The following is an 11,953-nucleotide window of genomic DNA, read 5'->3' on the forward strand; positions in this document are numbered from 1 at the left end:
ACTCCACGTGACACAGCTCAATATCAACTCAAACTCACAGAAACTGTTACACATGGAGGGCATCAAATCACTGATTATTGGACTTTCATTTAAATAGCCTTCGACATAGCTTGTTAGTGTGTTTACAACTGATACACGTGACTATTATGAATGTATTTTACTCCCAATTCATGCAATTATGTAACTATTGAATGAGCGGATGAAAAGGCACGGTGTTTGATATTGTTGTGTTCGTATGGATATAATCCAACAGATGAGCTGAATGAAATCTTTACAGAATTGATCATGTCCTTATAGTAAGAAATTAGGTCTACATTTGAGGGCTTGAGACGAAGAACCATATAAGTCCATATTTGCAAATTTTGAATAACAATTTTTTTTTATTTGGATTCTGAATATTATATGTATTTTTTTTTTTAACTTGAAGATAGACAACAAAAGCTTCCCAATTCTAATGAGATAATATTTTTTAGTATCAATATTAAAAATAAAAAGTTAGAGTAATTTACATTTCTGGAATGTGGAAGAACAGTATATGTCCAGTTAATGTGGAATAATAGTATAAGTCCAATTCATCCTATCATTTTAAGCCACTGGAGATTTGATTGCTTTATCTTAGTTTTAATACAGTAACAGAACCTTAAAGAAAATATTAAGCATTTCTTTCTTTCAATTTCTTTTATTTTTTTGCCAACGTAAATCACAGAACAAAAACACGGACAATACGGTACGAACAATGAACAATACATAGGCCTACTTATAGTACAAAAAATAAACATCAGTACAAACAATAAACCGTACATACAATAAACAATACATACAAACAATAAACAACAGTAATAACAGTAAACAATACATATTTACAATACATACATCATCATCATTCCATGCTATAGTTCCATATGCTAGTTTACATATACATCTTCCTTTTTTGTTCCTTTAACTTTTATAATACATTTCATAAATAATCACCCCATTCATTCATTTACTAAATAAATAAATACCTATATATTCCTATTATACAACATAAGATAAGGCATACAAGATAAGCTACAACTACTTTTATGATTACTTTTACACAATATACACAATATACCCCACCTTACCCTGCACATGACCTACCAGGCTACTCTTCACATTCTAATGTCCCATAAAATGCTTGGGCCTCCGCTGGCATGTAGGCTAGCATTTTCATAAGGTCACGGTGCTTCTCCTTCTTGACGGGCAGAGGGTCCTCGTAAGCACGAGCATACGTGGTGGAGAACAAGGGAGCTGGAGGTGGTTGATTCTTCCTCTGTTTGGTGATCAGCCAGGTCTTCCATCCCTCGTAAAGGCTGTGGCTCCCTTTTGTGTGGACACACCATGGATCAGCAGCTGAAATCATGATTCAACAAGAAATTCAATAAAGATTCTTCCTTCACGCACATATCCCTAACACTGTTAATCTCAGAAAACCAGTTTAGTTTTAGTTTAGTTCTTCGGTTTTTTACCTGTCACTTTCAACCACATCATGGATGTGATTAGGAGGCCAGGTGGACGCTTTAATGTTGCATCAGGAAGCTGCCTGAAGTCCGCACATTTCATCTCAGTTACTTTAAATGGATGCTGCTGCCTGGCTCCACGGATCATCTCGGCAACATCGCTGGGGGTGTGGAGTGTGGACACCTTACGCCTCTTGTCCAGCGTGGCAAATGAACGGTCACAGGGAAGGAAGGAGTGACCAGACACCATGAACTTCTGCTCTATCTGACTGAAGTACCTTCTAGATACGAGCAGGGCCATGAGGTTTAGGACTCGCCAGTTGTTGTTCTGCCCACAGCATCGGTCACTATAGATGATGAGCTTCCGTTCCTTTGCCTGGACTAGGGGAGCGAAAGATGTTTCTGCCCACTTCAAAAGACAGCTTGCCACCTCGATGGAACCTCTGTGAGCGATGCCCTCATGCCAGAGGCACATTGTAGGAGGATCGTCAGTGCCCATCTCCTGGATACAGAGGTTGTAGTTGGCCAGCTGCCGTTGATAGTACACGTTGGAGTGTGTCAGGTTTGGCGTGAACACTACCCCCTGCATGTCGATACAAATGACATGGCAGTCATCATTGGCTTTGGCCCAATCTGTGTCAGCCTGCAACTGGGTGTACGCTTTTTCAGCTTTCCGGTGGTGAAGCTCACTCTCGGCTGCGATCTTCAACCTTTCTCCATCTGTTGTAGCAGCTGTTAATTTTGAGAACAGGGCGTCACATTTCGCACAAGTGTCACTTCTTGGCTGCCCAAAAGTGAGGTTCTGCTGCTTGAAGATGTCCCTATAGAGCCAGAACTTTGCAGTGGATGCTGGATTGTTTTCCTTGTACAGGCGGAACATGCGGAGCAGGTTTAAATCAGGCCTCAGGTACTCCCTCTCCACATCTCCCTTCAACCGTGAGTAGTGGTTCGGTTGGCGTGGGAAGCTCAGGATATGCTCTCTTATCCCCTCTCTCACTGCAGGATGAATGCTATGAGGCCTAAAAAATAAACAACACAACTCATGAACACGGGAAATATAATAAACTATGCTGGTCTGTTTTGCAAAATTGCATTGTTTCTTTGACATTAAATTATAGGATTTTGTTTTTCACATACAGTCATTAAAGGGATACTTCAGGATTTAGCATTAAGCTTTGTATCAGTAGAAAACCTGTAGTATTTTCGAATTACCGTGCTTTCCTCCCTCATGTCCCCCTGAGACGAGAGATTTATGTATTTTTTGTCTGGAAAAAATCCTGCGATGACGCAAAAATCGTCATTGTTTACATGCACATCTTTTGTTCAAATCTAACTGAATTTATTACGATTTGTGAATCTGAATGTAGTGTTTACATGAACGCTAACCAAGTGATCAGTTGATGTGCATTCTCCTCCGTGAGAGATAGCCTACGAGACCAGTGCGTCTCTGTGTCCCAGTGCATTCTGGGAGTTGTTGTCTTTCATCCCCATAAATCAAAAATTAATTTTCTGACTTTTCTCAGTCTAGAAGGCTCCAAATTAAAAAATAATTTTACATTTCTACTACATAAATGACCCATTTTAAATACACATTAATCTTTCCTGAGGTGAAGTTTTTTTTGTTTTTTTTTACTTACCTGTTCTTATGTTTTCCTCTGAAGTCCTCTAATGGAGACCTGACTTTAGCTACCTGCTCTGTTCCCTCAGACTGACTGCCTAACTTTTCTTGAATAACCTTTTCAAAGATATGTAACTTTAAATAAATATGTTATGGACAATGTATCTAATTAAAATCATGCATGTAATGAAAAGTTAAACGGAAAATGCTAGGCTATAGAAAACTTGCCTGTAGGCGACTGTTGGTCAGTTGAAAGACGGACAAAAATGTAAGCTTACAAACAGCAAGTCTTTGGCCTCCTTGTTGCACATTGTACTTGAAGGTGTACTTCCTCTTAGTATTCTCAGTGTCAGGCCCACGTGGTCGTCTGCGACTCACCTTGTGCTAGAAGTAAAAATAAAAAAAAATAAATTTACCATAGCGTAGCAGGCTAGCCGTCGTATGCTGTCAAGTTAAGGTCATTAAGTATGTGAGTAGGCTTTGGTTAGGAGAATGAATAAGCCATGTGTGTGCCTTTTAGGGCATCAAAGCGCTGTGGTCTTTAATGCACTTGGTGGCCTACTTGATGCTGGTCATCCTTCATCCATCCTCACAAAATGTAACATTTACAGTGATCAAGCACATGTGCAGTCTTAGTGAATTGAAGGCATACAGTAGTATTCAATTCACTGGTTATTTCATGGGCCTACATTGTAATGCATTGCATACTGTTGACATGATATGGTCATGAATTGCTTAAGTTAGCCTACCTGCTCCAAACCAGAGAGAATGATAGCCTGCTGCCTCTCATAAGAGACAGCATAAAACTCTGTGAAGAGCTGGAGTTTTCGTTCATCTGTTAGGCTTGAACACTGCCTGGGACACGTCTCCTTGCACACCTTGCCCTTAACAGAAACAAAGTCACATTAGCGTTTTTTTTTTTTTTTTTAGCTATAAAAACTAGAGCTATTAGCTCTCCTTTTTTGCCGAGGTTTTGCCTATTAATGTCCGCAGCGGACATGAAAGCAGCCGGCGTCTCCATTTTTCGTTAGTGGACATAAACGGTTTTTCCGCGTGAGACTATTTTAAATTTTAAAATACAGAGTTTTGGTCGCGCGAACACCCCCCAGAGTGATTCTGTATACAAAGTGGCACACATACATTCAAGTCACATGGTTATCTCAATTTTCAATATTCTTCAATGTTTTTTTGGACTAATACGGTTGTTCGTCGCATGAACACATTTACTCCCTGCTTAAGAGCAGGAAACTCAATTACTATAGATGACCCAATTTTATGGGAGGGGTGGAGACACAGTCACCACTGAAGCCTAATTGGCCAGAACCCATCCAGGGGATGGGCAAATATTTGAGTTTAATCTCAGAACACGAACAAAGTGTTCAGTTAAGTTTTCAGTTCAGAGTTCAGTTTTCAGTTCACGTTTCGGTTCGAGTTCAAGTCAGCTCAAGTTCGGTTCCAGTTCGGTTCGAGCTGGTTCGCGGCCTGTTCGCAGTTCAGAGATGAGCTAAGTCCTAGCAGTTTGACCAGAGTTGAGTTCTGAACGGAGAGGAGACGATCTGACGATCGTGGCAGACCAAGATCAGAGAAAATGGGTTAAACAACGATTTCATTCAGGCCATCTGCTTTTCTCTCACTTTCCTTTCTTTTACTTAAAGTTTATTTTATTTCAGTTAAGTCTCGGGTTCTGTTAAGTTCCGCCGCAAAAGCTTCTCAACAACGAGTCTCCAACCGCGCACTTCAACTTCAAACAACGCCCACAAGACTTTCATCCAGCCGCCAACACGCCACGTGATTGGCTTCCCAAGACGATCCAAGACACGACCAGACCTTCAGCGAATCAAAGACCCGGGAAAACCCCTTGTCCAGCCAGGAAGAAGGAAACCCCCTTGTCAGACGACACACGAGACACAAACGCAAGTAATGCCTCTTGATTCCGAGCTGAACTGGTGCATTAGATCAAATGTAATAACCCTGCCTAAGAAACGATAGGAGGTTAAATTACTGATCAATGGTTTCTTCAGGTCATGTATCATAAATGCATATATTGCTTAGGATTTCATAATTTCTCTCTCTTAGAACTTATTCTTTCCTCACCTTCTTCCTTTCTGCAACGTGTGAATGTGCGAGTGCGTGTGTTTATGTTAGATATTAGTTTGATGTGTTAGAGTAATTAATAAAGTTCCGTTTGTATTCAAAGATAACTGTTCTTGTGTTATGTGCTTATCAGTTTAATGTCTTGAACTGCCGATCTAAGTTACCTGGCTGTTAAATAGTGTTTCACTATTGTTCGGATATTAATATCCGCTGCAGAGTTGATATTTACGGCCTGTTCGAATGAACGCTGGAAGAGTCATTTGCTCGGCTGTAAAATAGACCCTCAAAATTCCCTATGAATTCATTAATTCATTAATTTGAGCTAAATATACATGTTTCCCTTTAACAGAGCCCCCTTTAAGTTCTTACATATCGGCGGACGAATAAATTAAGGTGTAAACATTAATTCTGAATTATTTATAAATTATAGTGTCATTCGAGTCTCTTTCATTTTAATTCAGTTCCCCCGTTGAGTTATTATTTTATCTGACTCATAGTCACTTCGCTACAAGGGGAAGGTGGAAGCCATCCGGTCCTGGCCAACCCCCTCCACAGTCAAAGAACTCCAGAGATTCCTCGGCTTCGCCAACTTCTGTCGTCATTTCATCCAACACTACAGTTCCATCTCCAGTCCACTCACCAGTCTCCTACGAAACAAGCCCAAGTCTCTGTCCTGGACCCCATCTGCCACTGAAGCCTTCCAGACCCTCAAGACCACCTTCACCACCGCTCCCCTCCTCGTCCACCCCGATCCAGAGCTGCCCTTCGTCGTGGAAGTGGACGCCTCCACCACCGGAGTGGGAGCGGTCCTTTCTCAGCAGCAGGGGAACCCCAGTCGTCTCCACCCATGTGCCTTCTTCTCCCGCAAGCTCAACCCGGCGGAGATCAACTACGACATCGGCAACCGCGAACTCCTCGCCATCAAACTAGCACTGGAGGAGTGGAGGCACTGGCTAGAGGGCACTAAACACCCCTTCCTTGTACTAACCGACCATAAAAACCTGGGTTACCTCCGAGAGGCGAAGCGCCTAAACCCACGCCAAGCTAGATGGGCTTTATTCGTCACACAATTCCATTTCAACATCTCCTATCGACCTGGCGCCAAGAACATACAAGGCGGACGCCTTTTCCCGCAACCATAGCCCCGAAGAGACTGAGCCCATTATCCCAACCCAACTGCTCGTCGGTCCCATCTCCTGGTCTGAAGAAACCCTGCCCTCTGCCAATGCCTCCACCAGCGTTCCTCCGGGTTGCTCCCCAGAATTGCAGTTTAACACCCGTTCACGACGCACTCCTCTCATCCACTCCTCCCACATGGCACTGGTCACCCCAGGGTCAATGAAACCCTCTCACTGCTACGTCAACGCTTCTGGTTGCCACAGATGACATCAGATGTCAGAAGGTACATGGAGGGATGTAGGGAATGTGCCATGTCCAAGAGTCCACGTCATCTGCCTGCTGGAAAGCTCCATCCTCTGCCCGTTCCCAACTGCCCCTGGTCCCACCTAGGAGTGGATTTCATCATGGATCTCCCAGTCTCGGATAACTGTACCTGTGTCCTCGTAGGGGTTGACCGTTTCTTGAAGTCCTGCCACTTGAAGTGAGGATTACCCACTGCCCTGGAAACCGCAGAGTTAATGTTCAATCACATCTTCCGCTATTATGGTATACCTGAGGACATAGTATCGGACAGGGGTCCCCAGTTCATATCCAAGGTATGGAAGGCCTTTTTCTCCCTCCTAGGTGTGACCTTCAGCCTCTCGTCAGGATACCATCCCCAAACGAACGGGCAAACGGAACGCAAGATTCAGGAGATTGGCCGTTTCCTCCGTACCTTCTGTCACGGGGTCCTCAGCCCTCAGGAGCGGGCCGTGGAGGGGGGGGTAATGTCACAAGCACGCCAGGCTCCACCCTCTCCCAGACACAACGTTCACATTCACCAGAATACTGATTACATGCACCTGCACATCATTATCACAGCAATCACCACCTGCACTTAACCCTCTAGGCGCCACGGTCGAGTTTACTCGACAAGATGCGGCACTGAATAAAACGGCTGATTTTGTCAAATAGGGTGTCAAATTTCGTTCGAGCTCCCCTCCACTAGATGCCAGACATGTCATACTTCATCCCAGACTGATGAATGTCATGCTTCTATACAAAATCTTTGAGCAGGAGCGCATTGAATCAGTGCGAACAAAAGCGGAGCTAGTGTGCGAGTGAGCCATTTTATCAGAGCAATATTGTCAATGTCAGTGAGTATTTGGATTAGATTATTATTATTATTATTTTCTAATGGCATCAATAAAGCTTATGAAGTGTTGGGTCTTCTATTCGCTGACCATGATTCTGAAGGGGAATATCTGCCTTCAGAAGATGACGTGATTCTAAAAATGAAAGTATAGCCCTACACCAAGCACAAACGGTGAATCCTTTGCCCAATGTAGATGGTCCTTTGCCCAATGTCAGTGGTGGGAACACAGTGGTGTTTCCCTGGGTCGGAGTGTTCATTGCGATGTTAGCAGGCGTGTTACGCCGGCTTCACACCGCACGCGCAAGAAGTGCGTTGGCAGGGCAGGAGTGGTGTGTATGGAGAGCGGGAGCCGCACGGAGGCAGGGTGGGGAGTCGCAATGACAATGACAGTAGTCCGAACTGTGCACACTCGTCGGGCGCCTGCGCGCCTGTCTCTCATCTTGTCTCGTCTAGGGGTGCACCGATCCGACTTTTTCAGTCCCGATACCGATACCGATGCCTGGGCTTTGTGTATCTGTCGATACCCGATACCGATCCGATATATTGTTGAATTAATAATAAACTGTATATCTTCCACCTTATACCTTCCTTGAAGAGACTAAAGGCACCAGACTTTACTAACTAAACATAACTAAGACAAAATAACAGATGTATGTAAGGTGTTGAATTCTTATTTATTTAAAAAACAATTGTGCATTCAATTCTAAAATAGAATGTAATCTAACTTCTTTAAATAAATAAAATGTAGCAGTGGAAACAAAAAACAGTGTATTGGTCAAACATACAATAGTAATCTGACAGTTACCAAACATTTTTTACACTACAGATAATTGTTTTGGTATATAATCATATCAATATTAAAAAGTAGCATTACAAATTAACAAATAGTCTAATTTTCTACCATATGCAATTTAATAAAAATTTTCAGCTAGCTAATAACAACTTTGTTCTGGTTTCACCTCACTCCTGTCTAAATGATTGTAGGCTAGGCCTATTTATTTTACTACACATTGTCAACAGAAATAAGATGAAATACTGTTGATAATTAAAAATAATTCTTACTACCCACTCTTGCTAAAATGGGTAAGCACACTTGTGTTCTCATTTCAGTTGCGTTCTGAGTAAATTATTAAACTGATTCGTGAGTTCAGTGTTGGACAGATCAGTTGTTCTGGCCAGTCGTTAAAATGATTCGGTTCAAAGGAGTCATTAGGTCACGAATCGGACATTAGCAGACGCGTTGTGTGCGAATCCCGTCTGTTAGAACATCGCGAAAGATGTCAACACACAGAAAACACTTCATAACTGGATATAATTTGTCTCCCGCTTATTGAAAGTATGCTTTATGTCAGCTGGTCAGAGAAGAGTCAAAGTTTTTTGAGCGCAATTCACACCCAGTGATAATTCAAGGACAAAATTGTCCGAATGTGTCACGTGCAACATGGTTTCGGTCTTCCGAGCTTTTGATTTGGATTAATATGTGAAATATGAGAGCGAACACTGATTATTTTGAAGACCCAGAGAGCGCGCGCGGGGGAGGAGCTCTCAGATCGGTCTCTCTGTCACTCAGTCACAAGCGCAGCATCTGTTCTACATCACTCGTAAATCACAATAACTCATCAAATTAGGCTTTGGCCGTCAAAAAAATGTCAATGCAGGAAAGACCCTGACTTTGCAGTAATACCCTCGAAACAGCGACGAACTAGTTGGCGTGGCAAGCGTGAAATATCTCCTCCACACAGCCGACTCTCTGGCTCGCTCCCTTCTAGCATGCGACACACGTGAAGCTGACGAATGACGTAGGTTCTGCTGCGACGGAAAAAAACACCTGGATCGGCTTGTGGATCTGTTAATTTTTCCGATCCCCGATCCAGCTATTTTGTCAGTATCGCGGCCGATATCCGATCCTAATATCGGATCGGTGCACCCCTAGTCTCGTCATCTCACTCATGATCTCTGCCTTGCCTTGGCGAGTGACCTTTTGAACTAAACAGGTCTTGTCTACTTGTGTCATATGAATAATACATATGTGCCCCATACATGGAATCAGAGTGCCTACTGTATGTAGTAAATGGAAAGTCTCTACGGCAAAAAGCCAACCGTTACATGCATTTGGTTTGTTTCTACCATTTATTAGTAACGATTTACACAGTTTGTTTACTATTTACTATTTACCTGAGCATTCAGTATTGTGCAATATAGCATACAGAAGGTGAGGGACATTTTGGGGGGAAAGAAGTGCTGCATTTTATTTTAAACATGTGACTTTTCATGAAAATTCTATAATCCAAGATAACCACCACCAGATGACGTCATAATATGCTAATTAGATGGGAAACTGTAATCCCTAAATAAACTTTGGGTCATCCTTAATATTTCTCTAATTTACAGAAAGTATCTTTTATCACTTTTAAGATATAGCCTTTTGAAATGATGTCAAAATGGAACGTTTTAGGAAAAAACCTCTGGCGCCTAAAGAGTTAAGCCCCACGCATTCACTCAGTCACTGTCCTGTCTCGTTTGCACATGCTCACGCTACTGCTTGCTTCCATGGACTTACCTGCATTACCTACCTGTTCTCCCAGTCTCCTTAGTGTCTCCTCGTCTTGTCTCCTGGCTCCCTGTCTCCATCGTCCTGCTCTCTCAGTCACCTGCAACCAGACGTACAGTATTACCATTGACTTTACAATTCCGATGGATTACCTCTTCTGTTACTCACCTCATCTGCTCACTTCCTGGTTCTGTTCAATAAACTCTGTTTACCCCTGCCATTAGTTCTCCGTTTCACCTCTGTTTGTAAAAGGAGTATGTAGTTGTTGAAGTGTGGTTAGGGCATGCTAGGTTGGTTATTGTGAATTTTTATAATCCATGTCAGAGGTTGGAATTGGAAAGAATTGAGGCAATAAAGGGACTAGATATTAGAAGAATCATTTGGTGCTGTGATTTTAATGCTCATAGTACTCTTTGGGGAGGGGAAAGGACAAATAGGAATGGTTTGATAGTGGAGGATTTGATGAATGCCTAGGGCCTTGTGTGTTTAAATGATGGGAGTTTTAGGGTGGTATTTGAAGATATATCTTGAAGTAATGGTAAGTATCAGATCAAGCACTTCAGAACAGTCACTTAGCTGTGGATAATGGAGTTTGTTGATTGCAGGAAACGGAACACAAGGAAAGAGGAACTGAAGACGAGGAATCAGACGGATGCTCAGGGGAGTAACGGGTAAGGAGTCCAGGTACGTATGACAAGACCAGACACTGTGGTGAAGGGAGTGAGTGTTTATGTAGTGTCCGTGATGATGAGGTGCAGGTGCAGGTGATTAGTATTCCGGGGATTGTGAACGAGTGGGCGGAGTGTGGAGATCTTGTGACGATGCATATGCGTTGGTGGGCATTGGCTGTGACACTGTGACAGTACCCCCTCCTGCACGGAAGGCTCCTGACGACCGGATGGGACGACGACGACGGGGTCTACCTCGACCCCGAGAAGCAGGATGGTCCGGATGTTCAGCATGGAATTGAGTGAGGAGCGAGGGGTCGAGGATGTTGTTACGGTTGACCCAGGACCGTTCCTCTGGGCCGTAGTCCTCCCAGTCAATGAGGTATTCGATACGGGGACCCCGTCGTCGGGAGTCAAGGATCGCCCGCACCCGGTAGATGGCTTCATCCTCCACAATGTCAGGAAGAGGACGTACTGCATCGTCACCAGGATCTATGGAAGGAGAGGACAAGGGTTCAGTGTGGGGTTTTAACAATGACACATGGGATGAAGTTGAGATACGGTACTGTGCTGGGAGGTTGACATGGTAGTTGACTTCGTTGAGCTGCCTCTGTATCGTGAATTGACCTATGCCGGGGACTCAGTCGGAGACGGATGTCTCGTGTTGAGAGTCACACCTTCTGGGAGCCCCTTCTGGTGTCAGCTTGTCTCTTGTGTCTCCGAACTGCCTGCTGGAGATGGACATGAGTCACATAATCTCTCGCTCTGCTGGAACCAGTGGTTGACAGCTGGAACCTCTGAGGGCTCACCCGACCAGGGGAAGAGAGGAGGTTGGTAGCCCAGGATACACTGAAACGGGGTGAGCCATGTGGTGGTCTGCCGGAGGGAATTTTGTGCATCCTCGGCCCAGGGTAGGTACTGGCTCCAGCTGTCCTGGTTCTGGTGGCAATATGACCTCAGGTACCTCCCAATTTCCTGGATCTTGCGCTCAGTTTGGCCATTGGTCTGCGGGTGGTATCGGGACAGGCTGACTGACACTCCTAGGAGCTTGAAGAAGGCATTCCATACTCGGAATAGGGCTTCGGCGGCTTCGAACGCTGTTGGCAGGTCTTTGAGGGGGATGAGCTTACATGCTTTGGAGAAACGATCCACGAGTACACAGGTGAAGTTATTGGAAGGTGGCAAGTCGGTCATGAAATCTATGCCCCGGTGTGTCCACGGCCGTTGAGGGATAGGTAACGGGACCAGTTTACCTTCTGGGAGCCTCCTAGGAGTGTTGGCAACGGC

General features: G+C 44.0%; 1 protein-coding gene across 1 annotated transcript; it reads right to left on the reverse strand.

Moving 5' to 3' along the window:
* Nucleotides 1-423: 423 nt before the first annotated feature.
* Nucleotides 424-3,751, reverse strand: LOC307122734 (uncharacterized protein). Its single transcript, XM_079810913.1, has 2 exons — nt 1,491-3,751; nt 424-1,374 (listed from the first exon to the last, which is right to left on the reverse strand). Exons 1-2 carry the CDS (start codon nt 2,587-2,589, stop codon nt 1,127-1,129), a joined length of 1,347 nt encoding a protein of 448 aa, XP_079667039.1. The 5' UTR covers nt 2,590-3,751; the 3' UTR covers nt 424-1,126.
* Nucleotides 3,752-11,953: the final 8,202 nt, after the last annotated feature.

The sequence above is a fragment of the Gobio gobio genome, assembly GCF_949357685.1.
Source record: "Gobio gobio genome assembly, chromosome: 2".
NCBI lineage: Eukaryota > Metazoa > Chordata > Actinopteri > Cypriniformes > Gobionidae > Gobio > Gobio gobio.